Here is a 16,060-nt window from a genome sequence, read left to right on the forward strand (position 1 = left end):
TTCATTGGTTGATTATTGTATGTGCCCTGACTGGGGATCAAACCTGAAACCTTGGTGTATTGGGACAAGGCTTGAACCAACTGAGCTACCTGGCAAGGGTGAATAGTTATAAATGGAGCTACGATCCAAACTCAAGCTGTCTTAAGTCTAGAGCTCAAGGTCCTTCTTTACCCTATGATAATGCTGTATTCTAGAAGCAGCAGCTTCAAAACCTTAGCTGCATGAATGTGGGTACACGTGTTGCTAGCAGGGAACCTTGAATCAGTCCCAGAGAATTTAACTCTTGTGACCAGTGAAACAATCAGCTGTTCAGCCCAAGCTGTGATTAGGATAGCAAGACCAGTCATGCAATCAGAAGTACAAACAAGGTCACCACAGTACTAATGTAATCAGGCGATACTTTCCAAAGCTGGGTAAACCCAAATTCCTGCCCTGGACTCCACTACGGCCACAGATGGTCCCAAGTTCAAGGAAAGGCCAGACTGGCATTCCTTGACATTTCTTCTACTGGAACTCTTCCCTTCCATTGCTGCCTCTATAAAACTCCCACCACAATGTTTCCTATCTTCTGTTTAAAAGAATGGGAACAAAACAAAACAATGAGAAGGATTTGGGGATATTATCAAGTTACTTGAAATCAGAAATTTTGCCAACTCTACATTTGAAGGAAGGACTGGGACCTGTAAGCTGTTTTCATGGGAAACATTTTGTAGTTTACCACCCACCTGCCCACCCACCCAGGGCCTCTGCTTCCTCCTCACTTGACACTGCCAAGAAACCAAAATGAGACCTAACTGTTCTAGTGGACATACCACCAGCCCTAAAGCTGTATCTCTCTCTGAGGCCCTGCAAATGAAAATGAAACAAGATGACTGGGCTAAGTGGCTTTATTAGGGAAAGCCAGATTACAGAGGATTAAGAGTTGGCATTGGGGCCCTTCTTCTTGCCAAATGTGGGCACAACATTGACAAAACGCCGGTTGTACTGCATCCGCCGCTTGGCCCGGCCAGTCTTCTTCTTCTTTTTCTCCTGTTTGGCCACCTGGGAAAAGGGAAGGCTGATCAGACCCTGGCTGACCTCTTCCACATCTCCTCTCAGGCTCATCTCCAGGGAAGAAGACAGACAGGTCAAGAGCCCAGGGTCTTGGCTTATCTATGACTGGAAAAAACAGTCCAAAGGACACCACTAATACTCTCACTTACCTTGGGAGTCTGACCTCTTACTTTCCCAGCACGGGCCAGGGAACCATGGACTTTACCTGTGGTGGGAAAGGAAGACAGCAAGCAGTTAGGAGAGCAAGAAGGCCCCGCCTAGCAGAGTTCTTTCTCCCTCAACTCAAGCCTTCACAGGCAACTGGGCTCAACAGGGAATGAGAACAAAATGGCAGAGATTTGACATCTGACCAAAAATTTTCCAGCCCCTTGACTTTAAACAAGAACTGAAGAGCACTTTGGGGATCTGGTCTAACCTCCTAATTTTAGTGAGGAAACTAGGAAACAGGCAAGGATCTAGTAAGTGACTAAAACAGAACCACACTCTGATTCAGTCTTCCAGGGACCTCTCAAGAATTAATTCTGAGGTAAACAGGAAGAACCACCCTGAATTGAGGATACTGATCTCCACACCCAATTATGTGCTTACAAGCAGTTCAAAGGGCAGTCGTCCTCGACTCACCTCCAAGCATGCGGCCGGCTACTTCCAGAGTGGTCAGAGCCTCCACCCCACACTGGCCTAGAATAGCCTCATCCTCTAGGGGTGTGCCTGCCAGGAGCACCACTTGATCTTCTGCAGCGATGCCCTCCAGCGAGGCTATATGAGCCTACAGGCAAAAATGAGGCTCATTAGCGTTCCCGCGGGGAGCGAGGTTAAAGAACACAACAGAATGGTGCCCCAGGAGCACCACGCAGCCTTACCTTGATCTGGGCGACAGTCTCTCGGCCGGTCACCTCGAGGGTGTGTAGCTCCTGGGCGCGGACAAAAAGCTGCATCTTGGCGACTGAGGAAAAGAAATGCTTGTAAGAGAAGAAATATCCTGGGAGAGAGGGAGTCGGGGAATCGGTGGCGGGTCGGGGACGATCAGGGGTCTCACGTGGATTAAGGCCGGGCTGCCAGGGAGATCGGGTGGGGACAAGAACCCGACGCACAGAGCAGGCCCTCTTTATTTTTCCCGCGCCCTCTGACCTCGCAGCCAACCTGCTATGAAGCCTTCCTGATTCAGCCGGGGCCCAACTCTACCTGAACTGCGGCCTCTACCGCTACCGCGAAGATGGAGTCGAGAAAGAGGAAGGAACGAGAGCGCACACGTCCTAATCGCCTGCTGCGTCTCACGTCACTGCTGAGCGACGAGTGTCTCTGCTAGTCGTACCGCCCACGGCCTCGTAACCCCGCCCCTTTACGCTTCGCGTAAGCGTCCTTTCGGCCCCAGGGGCGTGCGCAGGCAGTCGCGGGACTAGGCCGGTTGCGCGCGCAGAAGGCTAAGGTTCGGGGGGTCAAGATGGCCGCGGCCGTGTTCCGGGCTGCGCTGCGGGGCTGTAGAGTCGGCGTCCAGCCGGGCTGCGCGCTACGGCGGCTGGTGAGAGCACTGAGCTTGGAGCGGGGGGCAGAGGGCTGGGTATGAGGTTCACTGTTATTCCTTGTAACCCTGTAAATCGCGCTTCTACTTGGGGCCTTAGTTTTTCCATCTGTAGCTGAGATACAAGATTGAGGAGGAAGGTGACAGGACCTGGTGCGCGCTGGGAGGTGTGGGGGTTGGAACCTGATTGGAGGACAACCCCGGTGAGTCAGAACTGGGAGGGACTGCATCTCGACACGCTAATTTATTGAAGGGAAAACCCGTCCACGGCTCGACCCTATCTTTGGCGACACTTACGGGAACCTAGAGCTCTTGACATACAGGTCACTTCATCCTGCTTCCTTGTTCTCATTGTAACCCCGGGCCCTATCAGGACTCCGTGGTATCTGTTGGGAGAAGTGTCTAGAAAGGATCTTAAAGCTGGAGGATGGGAGGGCCAACTGTGGAGTGTGACTTTAGGTAGATTATTTAATGTCTTAATCTTCCTCGGATTCAAAAAAGTGTGTAATATAACCTGTCGAATTATAAGAATTAAGTGAGAACAATACCTGTAAAGCACTTAGGACAGTGCCTGGTGGTATCTGTATGAGGCTGAAACCTGTCAGGTAAGGGAGGGTAACGTCGGATGAACTTGAGTGGAAAACTATCATGGTTGCTGAAAGTGCATAACCGAGAACTAGAATATTTCAGTAGAATATTTAAAAGAAACTTTCAATACGGAAATAAACCATATTGGTCAGATTTCTAGGTAATTGGCTTTTAAAAAAATGTTTTTATCGATTTTCAGAGAAAGAAAGGGAGGAGAGAGAGAAACATCGTTGGTGAGAGCCATTGATGGCTGCATCCTGCTCACCTCTTACTGGGGATTGAGCCCGAATCCGGGCCATGTGCCCAGACTGGGAATTGAACTGTGACCTCCTGGTTCATAGGTCGGTGCTCAACCACTGAGCCATAACGACCAGGCTAATTGGCTTTTCAGAAATATACACACGCTTGTCATTTGAGTCTCAAGAGCGACTGAGAGCCCAGCTGGGCTTGGCTCAGCGGTTGAGCCTCGACCTAGGATCTAGGCGATTGGGGTTCGATTCCTGGTCAGGGCACATGCCCGGGTTGCGGGCTCGATCAATGACTCTCTCATCATTGATGTTTCTGTCTCTCTCTTTCCTTTCCTCTCTCTGAAATCAATAAAGATATATTAAAAAAAAAAAAAAAAAAAAGCCCTACAGAGTGGTAGGAGTGGCAGGCCCTTAAGAATGCTTGAACTTTTCCAGTCCCACCTACACCCTGACAAACTGAAGTCTGGTGCTTTTCTTTCTCCAGTCATTTATTTATGCCATTCTCTCCACCTGTAATGTTTCCTTTCTCTGCTTACTAAAGTTCTGTCTAGTCTTTATGGGGTAGGTGGTGAGTGGGCTGATGGAGAGATGGTTGCTTTTTGTTTTTGTCTCAGAGCCAGACCCAGGGGCCTCCTAATTACCCCAACTTCGTGGAGTCTGTGGATGAATACCAGTTTGTGGAGCGCCTGTTACCCCCCACCAGCATCCCCAAACCCCCAAAGCATGAACATTATCCTACTCCTAGTGGCTGGCAGCCCCCCAGAGGTGAGCTGGATAATGGAGATGGCTTGAAGGCTGCAGGGAAGTACCCCTCCTTAGTGGCTGGCCTGCCCCAGCTGAGACTTTGAACTCAGTGGCCTCAGGACTTGTGTTGAGATCTCACAGGACTAGCATCTATCTCATGTTCAAGGAAGGGCCCAGGAATGGAGCCCTGTTTTACAAGTAACCATTCATCCACACTGTTGGGATAAGGTCTTCCCATGCAGGAAAAATGAACCATAGATAGAAGACCCAAGAGCTTGGACCCCTCCCCCCCCCAGTAGTCCATATATCACAATTGAGAACACAGCTTAGGAGTTGGGCAGTTCTGGGTCCAAATTTGGCTCTATTGTTCATTACCATTGTGATCTTGAGTTAGTCAGCCTCTCCCAACCTCAGTTTCGGCAAAATGGAAATAATCTGCTTGGTGCACAAAGCACTTAGTGCAGAACCCAGCATGTGGTAGGTGTTCAGTGCTTTTAAATCCCCATCCCTATGTGCCAGAGATTCATTTGTCTCCCTGACCCAAAGGAGAAAGGCAAGGATTGGTCCCAGAGGGGGACCCAAAGATTCAGGGATGCATGGCCCTGACTTGATTTCTTTTTGTGCACCTTCTGGTGTCAGCCCTGTGCTGGGCCTTGGGGTACTAGTGTCCTGGCTCTAAACTTAGGGAAAGAGCAGATCTCCTGACCTGAAGTCTGGGGGTAGCATTGCCGCAGTGTGCACTGCCCCTCTGCAGACTGTGAGGGGAAAGGCCTTGGCTGAGGTGGGATGAAGCCTGGGAAGATTTGGCTTATTACCATCCTTCCCTGTCCCAGACCCCCCACCCAACCTGCCTTACTTTGTGCGGCGCTCTCGGATGCACAACATCCCTGTCTATACGGACATCACACATGGCAACCGCCAGATGACTGTGATCCGGAAGGTGGAGGGAGACATTTGGGTAAGTGTGTGGGTTTGTCAGGGTCTGATTATGACCTTTTCAGGGCTGAAGGGATGGGAGTCCTCTATAGGTGATGGTCTCCTGACCAGGCCTGATTTGTCATCTTCCCCCAGGCCCTGCAGAAGGATGTGGAAGATTTTCTGAGCCCACTGCTGGGGAAGACACCTATCACCCAGGTCAATGAGGTGACAGGTACCCTGCGGATCAAGGGCTACTTTGATCAGCAACTAAAAGCCTGGCTTCTAGAGAAGGGCTTCTGAGGCCCAGCTGAGCAGCCTGCATGACAGCATCCCCCACAGACTGGAGCCCAGGGGATCTCAGGAGCAGGGAGACCAGGGCTAAGGGCTTGGGCAGGGTAGAGTGAGGGCTAAAGGGCAAAGCATGCCTTGCGTGCATACAGGGGAAAACAGGAGCATCTGCACAGGTGCCAGCACTGGGGGAGTGCCATCTTATATTGGAGACCTACTAGGAACAGCCCAGCTAGTAGGGGGCATTGGTTGCTGTACCCCTTGCCCCTGATTTTGGTCTGTTCCTGCTTTTTCTTCATTGGATCAGTTATTTAAATTCTGGAGGTTGTTGAGTGCCTCTCTGGTGGAGGCAATAGCCCAACCAAGTTTAGCGGAGGGGAGCACAGGACAGATCCATTGGGCACCCTCCTTCCTTGGCCCTCAGACTCAGTGCTGCAAACATTTCCAAGCCCTTGCTCTAGGCCAGACCTGGCTTGGTGGAGGCAGTGTGCCCATGTCAGCCCATGAGCTCATTCTTTCTACTCACGGTGAGGTGAAGGCCCACTCCCCTCTGCTCTATTCCAGACTGGAGTTGGGCCTGATTGGGTTTCTAGCTCCAGTAATCTAAGTGATTAGCTGTAGCCAGTCTGCCCACAAGGGGGTGCTTGGGAGCTTCTAGCAGCCCAGCACAGGGCCATGCTTCCCAGCTTGCTGACCTGGTATCAAGGCTGAATAGGGAGTTTGCAGGCCGGAAAATGCTGGCCTTTTGCCCCTGCCATCTCATCCCACCCCCAGCCAATGAACCTTCACACTTGTTCTGTCACAAGGGCCAAAGGCCTGAGTTTCCACCTCACCCCAGCATCAGACTGGATAAGGCGGGATTCAGAACCTGGCTCCCCTACTTGGTCTCTGACTAAAGCACGGTACTTAATCTTTTGGGGGGCTCGGTTTTTTCATATGTAATATGGGTATATCTTACAAATAGTTTAATAACAATGTGCCCAAGGACAGTGCTAGCTAGTATAAATAAACCCTCACTCCTGGAGATTCCAGGCTATTCTCATTTCTACAGCCTGAGCAAGAAAATGGATCCCAGTTCACTGATGTTATGATACCAGCTCTACCAATTGTTAATGCAAGTTTTTATTTGGCTGTATATACAATTTAAGCTATTAAAATTTGTACAATATTTACAAATTAAATAATCATCTGAAACTCCAGCAACTCACGTAACACAAAAACAAGGGGGAAAAGTCAGGGACAGGCAGGCCTTGGCTCCTATGTTCCCTACCTGGCCCAGGCTTTTCTAAACTGGAAAGACTAGGAGACTTGCATTCCTGCTTCTCTTTCCTGGGGTCAAGCATTCAAATTCAAAGACAAATTTAAGCCAAAGAAAATAGCAAGGAAGTAATTCCAATTCTTCTAAACTTGAGAAAAATTCTGTAAGTTGAGAAGTGGCCTTCCGTAGATTCTGGGGCTTGCAGTGGTTCCAAAGCAGACACACAAGCCCTCAGCCTGGAGTGAGGCTGGGCAGTGGCTGCTGGGTGTGGCCAGGGACAGTGTCGCTTTAGACATGCTACAGGGAGACAGAGGCCTTTTTGGGCAGTGTCCCTCAGTGCTGCCCTCCTGCTTCTCCGCCCCCAGGCACTCCTTTCCCTGAGTTGTGTGGTTGCCAGTAAGACATTGGAAATGTCACAGGGCATAAGGGACACAGCCACCACCACAAAGGGCTTCTGGGGAGTTTAGGGTAAGAAAAGGGTATTGATACCAGTCTTGGTTGGTGGGCCAGGGAGCAAGTTCCGAGTCTGTCCCCAGCCCCTTGAGTCCACACTTAGGAATGGGAGCTAATACTGTTTGGTACTGCAGCGTGACTCCACACACACAAGTGGGGCTCGGAAGGGTTGCCCCTTCTCCAAGAAAGGGGTGGAGGGATAGAAGCTTCTCAGAGGCTGTGCTGTTCTGCCTTCATGGCCCCAGCAGAACACAGGGCTGAAGAGTTGGAGAAGAAGGCTGGAACTGACTCAAGATCCCCATGACTGCCTAGGACTGTAAGGGCTAGAGTCAACTGGGGCCTTAGGCCTTTTTCCACTTGGCCTAGGGGATGCCACCTCCTCCGTCCCAGATGTGGGGGGTTACTACTCCCTGGTACAGATAGAGAGGGAGCTGGCACTTGGTGGCAGGACATGTTCCAGCAAGGGCTGCTCAAGAGAGTGGGAGCAGGGGCCAGGACTGGGGCAGTGTCAGTGGGCAACAGGGGACTCCAGCTTTTGCAGGCGGCGGCGGCGGAGCTCTGCTGCATCAGGCTCCCCATCCTCAGGCAGCTCCTCGGTGCCCACTGACTCAGGCGCTGGGGACAGAGAGAAATCAGAAGTGGAACACAGAGAAGTCCTCTGCCTCACACTCACACCCGTAGGCTGACCACAACTACCTGGAGGCTTTTCAGGTTCTGGGGCTGGTGGGGAAGCTCCTGGGGATGGGGTGGTGGCGTCAGAGCTGGGGGTGCTGGTGGAGGAGGCAGCGGCGACAACTGTAGGGGTAGTCTCCTCAGTGGGGTTGACTGAGGTGGCAGGCCGGGGGGGCCTAGGAAGAGAAGGGACAAGAGGTGAGCCCAGCTTTGGCATCCTGGCATGACTAGGCAGATTCTCCTGTCCTTGGTGAGCCTTGCAGAATAGAGTCCAACACTGATGTGCCTCTGCAGCCAACTGACCACCAGACACAAGTAAATATGTAGAAATTCTTGTGATTCTACACCACAGATTGATTGTAAGCCACTTGCAGGCAGGGACTGTAGGCCTATTCACTGTTATACTGCAGACTCCACCCTGGGGTGCCAGGCACCTTATAAGGTATCTACTAAGACATCTCACTGGATAAAACAGAGCACTCAGGTCTCAGACTTGAGCTCCCGCCACGCCTGTGCTGTCATTGTTGGGTGCCAGGCACTTTGTACATGTGATCTGTGACTAGGAATGAGTGCCCTTTCTACTCAAGTAATGGTGGTCACAAAGCACTGAATGATGGGACCAGGACTTGAACTCGGGCCAGGCTGGCTCCAAGTGACTTATTTGTTGTCTCAGATAAGGGGCACTGATTCCTAGTCACAGTCAGGAGGGTGTACGTGATGAAGTAAAACACTGAGAATTGAGTACTCTGACTTTAGGAAAATATAAAGTAACGATATTCAAAATCAGCTCTCTAATAGTCCTCACTCCTCCTTAGGTCCAGATGGGATGCCTGTAGGGGGATAAAAAGGCCCCAAGAATCCAAGACCCAGCGTGAACCTACAGATAGGTGGCCTGAATCAATAGGTATCACAGGATGGCACAAGAGGAAAAGGCCAAGAACCACTGCTGGGAGCCTTCTGGCAGCTCTATGCCCATTGCCCACCCTGGTCCCCTGTGCAGACGTACCCCAAGGAGGCGAGCACAGTGAGGTACTGGTTGATCTGCAGCATGGCAGCGTCCAGCAGCGTGTGGATGTTGCGCAGGCTTTGCAGCCGAGCCTCCAGGTGCTGCCGCTCATGGCCTTCCAAAGCCCGAAGCTCCTCTGGGGTCAGCCCAGCAAAGCCAGCAGGGGGCACAGGCATTGGGGGGAAGGCTGGAAAAGTAGAGGCTCAGCCTAGGTTGCCTGGGCCTGACACCCTCCCATCCCCCAGAACAACCAGGAGAGAGGCCCTGCTTACCAAACGGTGGTGGCAGTGGCATGCCCATCCAGGGAGGGGGGAAGGGGAACCCTGGAGTGGGGGCAGCCTCGGAGGTGGGGGCAGAGCCAGGTGCTGTGGCAGAGGCAGCAGAAGCAGCTGTGGTTGTGGCTGCTCCACTGGGCCGAGAAAGGGCTGCTAAAAAGCAAGAACAGGAAGTCAGTGAGTGTTGAGGGGCCTCTGCTTCCATTCCTCCCACCCTCCTGGTTGTCGCAGTACCCAAAAGGCTCACCTGCACTGGTGGATGGAGGGGCTGCAGCCTCTCCTGAGCTGGGGGGAGGTGGGACAGGTGGAAAGGGGCCCATGGGGGGCCACAGCGGGAACATGCCTGGAGGAAAGGGAGGCAGGAGGCCCTGGGGGACTGCAGAGAGAGGACAGGAGGTGGTGAGAAAAGGTCCAGATCATAGGCAAGGGGCCAGTTGTTGGGAGCTATGTCCTCTGCTCCCACAGGTCATCTCTGAGCTCAGCACTGACTACACATGACTGCAACCATCTATGTCTCTTCCCATGACTCCCCACCCCACCCAGACTGAGCTTCTAGTGGGCAGGGACTCTGACTTTCTATACCCAGCCCAGGGCAAGTACTTGACAGTATGTTAGATGGCCAAATGAGGGGCCACTCACAGTTGGGGGGCTGCGGCAGGAGTGGTGGGGGGTGGGGGGCAGGTGGTGGCCCCTGATCCGCAGGTTCAGGGGGTGGTGGTGACTGAGTTGGCAGTGATGCACGAAGAACATCCATACGGCAGGTAGGGCAGGTCTGCTGCCGCTGGAACCAGGAGCGCAGGCAGCTGGGGGTCAAGACCAGGCAATGATCAGCAGGTCAGGGCCAAGGGACCTGCCTCCCAGAGTCTGTCCCCTGATGTACAGGCTCCTCAGGGACCTCCCACCTGGTATGGAAAATGTGGTTGCAGGGCAGTCTCTTAGCACCAGTCACCATCTCTTCTCGACAGATGATACATACATTATCCATTGCCTGGAGTTCCTCTGGGGTGGCATCTGGGTACCTGGTTAGGACAGACCAACGACATGGTCAAGACCAGAGCTGGAGGCTGGAGGACCAGAGCTGGGGCAGAGCTTAGGAGAGCATCTAAGATGGGCCCACTTACAATGTGTTCATGTTGCGGATAGCTCGGCGAGACATGATGGCGTCTGTCACAGCTTTCTTGAACTGCCTGAAAGGATAATTTCAGTGCAAGTTGGGAGAGGGAGGGGAGGGGTCAAATAGGGGTCAGGGGCGTGGCAGGACAAGGCTCAGCTGGGCTCACCTCATGGCCAGGTACATAGGCCGGATGGCAAACAGAGGGAAGGTATGCACCTTGATCATGATGGTCATGAAAGCCATGTATAGCAGAACCTTGATGAACCCTGGGGGGAAAGGGTGTGCAGAGAGCAGCAGGTCACAGGGCCTGGGAGGCAGAGCTGGGGACACTAGTCCAGGTCAGGGGAGGCCCAAGCTCCTTTCACCTGTAAACAGTTCTGTGTAGAGCATGTACACAGCCTTATTGTCCCAAGGGTTTTCGCTCTGGAGGTCCACGGAGTGCAGCACGTACTTGATGAAGATGGTGAGCACCATAGTCATCAGGATGGCGTACTGGAGGGAGGGATGGGGAAGCATAAGCATGCAGCCCTGCCTTGCTCCAGACACACTGCTACCCCAGGTCTCTGCACAGCAGAGTGCAATAGTACAAGCACAGGCTTGGACACAGCAGGGGGTCTTCCTAGCCCCTCTACTCACTAGCTGGTGTGACTTTTGTTAACCCACTAGATCTCTCTGAACTACAGTTTCCTTGTCTGTAAAATGACAGAATAAACTGTTCTTTATAACAATGGTGCTTTGCTGATTAAGAGATGCAGGTCAAGTGCTCAGCACAGGGCCTACCACACAAAAGTGAGCTGCTGTCAATGAACACATTCTTCCTCTGCCAGGGACACACCTCCCTAGTTGTCCATCAAGCTAATTCGTTCTCTCCATCAACAGCAAGCTCCTCTGGCATCAACTTCCAGGGAGCCTTCCCTGAGCACTAGGTCAGGACTCCTCCTCCACAGGCACCTCTTTCTGTGCCTTCCCCACTCTCCTAGGAGTAGGTGCATAGAGGGCTGGGACTGACTGATGGCTGCTCCTTGGTGGCCCACATGGGGCTGTCCAGAGCAGGTGCTCAGTAAGGGTTTGTTGGGTTATTCAAGGCACATGCAGTGCCACCTCAGGCTTGTCCTCCCAACCTCCCAAGCCAGTTTTACCTCAAAGCCAAACACCAGCTGCACAGAGGCCCCACGGGTCAGGATGCTGTGATAGGCATGGCTGACGAAGAGGAAGTCCAGGATACCCAGGAGGAACATAAGGGCTGTGGAGACCCCCCAAATGGGGGGTTGGAGGGGTCAGCCCAGGATCTGCGAGCCACTTCCTATTCTAAGACAGCTCCCACCCTCAAGCCCACCATGGTCCCAGCCTCTAGTGAGATGGGCATATACCACTGACCCAGCCCCCTGGGAGCTCCAATTCTGCCTAGTGGGGCACTGGGGCAGCCCAAGCTCCAGGTGAGGAGGCAAAGAGCTAAGGGGCCAGGCAGTTGAGAAGCTCTGGAGTGGAACGGCAGAGGTGATGCAAATTAACTTCCTAAATTATCTTTCCTGTACAGCTGTGGCTGAGGGGGCAGCCTGTGCTCTAGAGTATAGGTCCATGGTTAGTGATTTTCACGTTCCAATCCTCCATGGTGCCTCTTCTCCCTCAGGCTCCCTCCTTTCCCCGCACATGGGTCTCACTCACAGACAATGCGGCAGTGAAAGAGCCAGGAGATATTGGGGCTGCGTTCCATCTGAGGCAGAGCAGAGAGGGGTCCTGTCAGGAAGGCTGGGGCTCACCCCACATCCCCAACCCAGCCCTCACTCCACAAGTCTGCCCACCAGCCACTCTGTGGCTTCTGTCTGCTTCAGAGAACCCCTGACCCAACTCACAAAATCCACACGGTCCTCAGCCAGCCAGTGAAAACACTTGAGGAAGAGAAGGAGAGTGAAGAGCGCAACAAAGCGGGGGCTGAAGTCATCCCGAAAGACAGTGAAGGCCAGACAAGTCTCAGTGACTGCATACCAGGAACGTTCCAGAAGGTGCTGGAGGTTGGGCAAGGCATGATGTGGAACTCAGACACTCTTCTTGCGCAGCTCCCTGGCCCTCACCTTTGGGGCAACAAACATCTTACCTCCATTTCTGCTGCCCTCAGTTGTCCAAAGAACACTTTGCCCATCACCTTGCCCAAGAGGAAGACAAGAACGAAGGCCTGGATGTACAGGACCTAGGAGTAAAGAGAGGCTATGGTTTGAGGTCAGTTTTAGCTTTGCATGGCACTCATCATTCAGGAACCCCCCCACATCCCCATCACAATTTGCCCAAAGTTAGGCAGCTGAAGGCTACCTCACTTCTCTCTAACCTGACCTCTAGCCCCACCCCTTTCTCAAGCAACCTCCTCCTTCTCTGCCAGGAGTTCCTCCCTCCCTAAGCCCTCAACTCACTGCCATGCTGGGGCTGGACTTGGTCAAGTACACCACAGTGGGGTAGAACTGGTGCTTGAGGTAGTAGGCGTGAGCCACCACTGCTCCTGTCAGCGCCAGGCTGGCCGCCATCATCACTGCGGTGCGGAACATTGCCCTGGCCTGGAAACCTGCATGGGGAAAGGGAAAGGAAAGAATAACTGGTGCGATGCCCATACGGTGCAAACCTAGCTAGGTGCCTGAAACACCGAGCCAGTAAACAGAAGGAAAAAACTCATTTCACCCTTACAATCTTCACATCAAGAACAGCATATACTCCCCCATTTCACAAATAGAAAACTGAGCCTCAAAGTGGTTAAGTGATCCCACTGACGCAAGCCCTGGAGCCTGGGTCAGTCTTGTTTCAAATCTAGGGCTCTTTCCTCTCTGCCGGCCAAGCTGCCGCCCCTAGGGAGGAATGAGGAAAGGCAGCAGTGATGGAGAGGGGAGAACTGCTACCACTGACCCTCAAGTGAAGATGACGCGGTGCATGCAAAAGACATGTATTTCCAGCAGCGGGAACGTGCGGCCCGGGCTGGGAGAAGCCAAGGCGCTGGGGGCGCAGCCGGCCTGTGACAGCTCTGCCGGGGTTGGCAGCTCCCACAACGCGCCCCGCGGGAGCGGGCCGGCTCCGTCAGTCCGGAACCCTGGTGCCCCCCAACCCCGGGGAAGTGTCAACTCGGGGCACCAGAGAAACGGCCGGCCGACAGGATGCCGTGGCGGGACTGAGGGGGACCCGGGTCGCCCCGCGATCGCGCACCTGTAAGCGCCAGAAGCTGCGAGCGTCGCAGGAGGGCCCAGCCTCACAGAGCGGCCGCGCTGGTGCCTGAGGTCTACCGCCCGCTGACAGACCGAAAGCGGGAGGCGGGCTGAGGGGCGCGCCGGCCCCGGAGACCTCAAGGGGAAGGTCCAGGTCCCGACTCCAACCACAACCCGGGCCCGACCCTGGCCCACTCACCAGGAGCCCAACGCCGCGAGCCCGCTCAAACCCCGCGACTGCGGAGGCGTCCCGGTTAACAACACTCCTCCACCCCCTGCGAGCCGGAACTTCGAGGGTGAGACACCTCACTTCCGGAAGCGCGGGGCGCGGGGCGCTGGGCGCGGGGCGCGGCGTGGGCCGTACCAAGTGCACCCTTCTCTTGTCCGCATCGCGTGTCTTTCTTGGTATCCAGAGCAGTCGTCCCACCACCATATCTGGGACTCGTGGCCACGGGTCGAGGAAGAGATGCAGGAGGTGGCTGGAGTGGGATAAGGCAACCGGGGTGGCGGTTAGCGTCCCCCTATTTATTAGTCACAAATGGTATCGTCCGCGCCGCTGTGTGGACGCTACCTAGCGGAGGACTCCAGGTCTCTAAGCGGCTGGAAGGTGGAGCAGTTTGCGGGCGGTAACACTTGGTTGGAGTGGGGAGTAGACAAGGGATAGCCAAGCCTAAGAAAAGCAAAATGTTAGAAACTCATGCCAGGGGAGTTACAATAGTTTGACAAATATGATGCTTTCTGGGAAACTGGATTCAAAAAAGGAAAAATTCGTCTCCAAGATCACCCCAAATTGTGTGGGGGGTGAGTTGGATCCCCGTGGCTGCTACTGATTGGTCGAGATGTAGTTACGCGGACCAATAAGAAAAAGAAAGGAAATGTGCTGGCCTATAGGAAGAGAAAAGCAGGTGAGCGGTTGCTAGGGGCGGAAGGCAACGTTGCCTAGGACTAGGTCCCACCCCAGCGGGCGGAGAGTCGGGAAGGCGCTGCCGGTGGGCGGGTGGTAGGTCGGTGTCTGCCTTCGGGCAACGTTTGCTGGGATCCGTAGGGGAGGGGCAGTCAGCTGTGCCACGGCCTAGGGAGAAGGTAGACCTTTAATACCGGCTAGTCTTGGGACGGGAATGGTCTGTGCAAAAGGATTGGTTTCGGTGCTGCATTCCCGCAAGCCTCCTGGTGCCTGTCCCGTGTTGTTCAGTTCTGGGCGGTAGGCACGGCTCCCTCTCGTCTCGTGCTGCCCGGGATTTCAGTTTGTGCCAACTCAGTCTGTTCATTGGCAGAATGAAGCTAATGCATCCACTTTGTGTCTTGCAATTTTGTCATCCCATTTAACTATCAGTCATTAAACTTTATGAGCTAGGTGGTGCTATCCTCATTTTACACATGCGACAGTTGAGGGCCAGAGACTTAAGACCTGTCCTGGGATTGGCATTGAGTCCCGTCCCGCTGGCCTCAGCCACCATGACCACCCCCTGTTGTCCTGGATTGAATGAAGTACTGATGCATGCTACAACACTGACCTAACCAGTAACCTGTCACTGAGTTGACTCCCCATGAAACCATCTACGACTTTCTAGAGGCTAATAGAGTTAATAAATGAGTTCAGCAAGGTTGCAGGATAAAGATTAATATGCAAAAATCTATTGTATTTTTAATTGAACAATCCAAAAATGATATCAAGAAAACAGTTCCATTTACAATGCTCCCAAAAAATACTTAAGAGTAAATTTAGCAAAAGGAGTGTAAGATTCGAGCACTGAATGTTAACAAAACATCACTGAAAGAAATTAAAGACCTAAGTAAATAGAAAGATACCTCCTGTGCGTAGATTCAAAGACTTAATATTGTGCGATGGCAATACTCCCCAAATTTGATCTAAAAATTCAACATTCCCTATCAAAATTCCAGCTGCTGTTATTGCAAAAATTGACAAGGTGATCCTACAATTCACATTGACTGCTCACTTCAGCAGCACATATAATATAATTAGAACGATACAGAGATTAGGTGGTCCCCTGTGCAAGGATGACACACAAATTCATGAAGCATTCCATATTTTAAAACAAATAGAATTCACATTGAAATGCATGAGATCCAGAACTGAGACAACTGTATGTTTGTTTGTTTGTAATCCTCACTCGAGGATATTTTTTCCATTGTTTTTCAGAGAGACTGGAAGGGAGAAAGAGACATCGATGTAAGAGAGACACATCAATTGGTTACCTCCCGAATGCAGCCCAGCCGGGACGAGCCACTGAGCAAAACCAGCTAGGGCAGAAATCAGTTTTGAAAAGAGTAAAACTGGAGTATTCATACTTCCTGATTTTAAAACTCACTACAAATCCACATTAAGATAGACAACTAAATCAAAGGAGTAGAACTAACAGTGCAGAAATGACCTTATGGTCAATTGATTATCAACAAGGATGCCAAGACAATGCAGTGGAGGAAAGAATAGTCTTGTCAACAAATGCTGCTGAGGCCTCTACCTTACACCATACACAAAAATTAGCTCACAATGGATCAAAGACCTAAATGTAAGACCTAAAGTTATAAAAGTCTTAGAAGAAAACTTAAGCATAAATGAGCTTGGGCTAGATAATGGTTTCTTGGATATGACACCAAAAGCACAGCAACAAAAGAAAAACTAAAAAAATTGGACTTCATCAAAATTTAAAATTTTGTGCTTCAAAGGACATCCATTCAGAAAGTGAAAAGACAACTCACAGAATGGGAGAAAATATCTGC

At 52.3% G+C, this 16,060-nt stretch overlaps 3 protein-coding genes and 1 non-coding gene across 4 annotated transcripts; 2 read left to right on the top strand and 2 right to left on the bottom strand.

Moving 5' to 3' along the window:
- Positions 1-869: 869 nt before the first annotated feature.
- Positions 870-2,326, bottom strand: FAU (FAU ubiquitin like and ribosomal protein S30 fusion). The gene is made up of 5 exons (XM_016208318.2): positions 2,236-2,326; positions 1,914-1,996; positions 1,675-1,819; positions 1,203-1,258; positions 870-1,041 (listed from the first exon to the last, which is right to left on the bottom strand). The coding sequence occupies exons 2-5, from the start codon at positions 1,986-1,988 to the stop codon at positions 916-918; spliced, it is 402 nt and encodes a 133-aa protein (XP_016063804.1). The 5' UTR covers positions 1,989-1,996; positions 2,236-2,326; the 3' UTR covers positions 870-915.
- Positions 2,327-2,465: 139 nt separating this feature from the next.
- On the top strand, positions 2,466-6,382 carry MRPL49 (mitochondrial ribosomal protein L49). Its single transcript, XM_016208423.2, has 4 exons — positions 2,466-2,572; positions 4,023-4,173; positions 4,986-5,110; positions 5,224-6,382. The coding sequence occupies exons 1-4, from the start codon at positions 2,495-2,497 to the stop codon at positions 5,368-5,370; spliced, it is 501 nt and encodes a 166-aa protein (XP_016063909.1). The 5' UTR covers positions 2,466-2,494; the 3' UTR covers positions 5,371-6,382.
- A 61-nt stretch (positions 6,383-6,443) lies between these two features.
- Positions 6,444-13,477, bottom strand: SYVN1 (synoviolin 1). The gene is made up of 15 exons (XM_016208421.2): positions 13,320-13,477; positions 12,542-12,690; positions 12,232-12,324; positions 11,990-12,142; positions 11,802-11,850; positions 11,276-11,379; positions 10,502-10,628; positions 10,303-10,402; positions 10,144-10,209; positions 9,925-10,041; positions 9,662-9,825; positions 9,270-9,398; positions 9,020-9,175; positions 8,748-8,934; positions 6,444-7,917 (listed from the first exon to the last, which is right to left on the bottom strand). The coding sequence occupies exons 2-15, from the start codon at positions 12,671-12,673 to the stop codon at positions 7,578-7,580; spliced, it is 1,917 nt and encodes a 638-aa protein (XP_016063907.2). The 5' UTR covers positions 12,674-12,690; positions 13,320-13,477; the 3' UTR covers positions 6,444-7,577.
- Positions 13,478-15,268: 1,791 nt separating this feature from the next.
- Positions 15,269-15,372, top strand: LOC148092106 (U6 spliceosomal RNA). The gene has a single exon (XR_015715363.1). It is a non-coding gene; the product is annotated as a U6 spliceosomal RNA (small nuclear RNA).
- Positions 15,373-16,060: the final 688 nt, after the last annotated feature.

Source organism: Miniopterus natalensis, chromosome 11 (genome assembly GCF_054644295.1).
Source record: "Miniopterus natalensis isolate mMinNat1 chromosome 11, mMinNat1.hap1, whole genome shotgun sequence".
In the NCBI taxonomy this organism is placed as follows: domain Eukaryota; kingdom Metazoa; phylum Chordata; class Mammalia; order Chiroptera; family Miniopteridae; genus Miniopterus; species Miniopterus natalensis.

Coding starts and splice junctions, on each gene's coding strand:
- MRPL49 (XM_016208423.2), top strand. CDS start 2,495: ATGGCCGCGGCCGTGTTCCGGGCTGCGCTGCGGGGCTGTAGAGTCGGC. Junction 4,174..4,985: donor TGGCTGGCAGCCCCCCAGAG/GTGAGCTGGATA, acceptor TCCCTGTCCCAG/ACCCCCCACCCAACCTGCCT. Junction 5,111..5,223: donor AGGTGGAGGGAGACATTTGG/GTAAGTGTGTGG, acceptor ATCTTCCCCCAG/GCCCTGCAGAAGGATGTGGA.
- SYVN1 (XM_016208421.2), bottom strand. CDS start 12,673: ATGTTCCGCACCGCAGTGATGATGGCGGCCAGCCTGGCGCTGACAGGA. Junction 12,143..12,231: donor TGAGGGCAGCAGAAATGGAG/GTAAGATGTTTG, acceptor CCCAACCTCCAG/CACCTTCTGGAACGTTCCTG. Junction 11,380..11,801: donor CTTTCACTGCCGCATTGTCT/GTGAGTGAGACC, acceptor GGGTCTCCACAG/CCCTTATGTTCCTCCTGGGT.
- FAU (XM_016208318.2), bottom strand. CDS start 1,988: ATGCAGCTTTTTGTCCGCGCCCAGGAGCTACACACCCTCGAGGTGACC. Junction 1,259..1,674: donor AGCCGGCCGCATGCTTGGAG/GTGAGTCGAGGA, acceptor TTCCCACCACAG/GTAAAGTCCATGGTTCCCTG. Junction 1,042..1,202: donor TAAGAGGTCAGACTCCCAAG/GTAAGTGAGAGT, acceptor CCCTTTTCCCAG/GTGGCCAAACAGGAGAAAAA.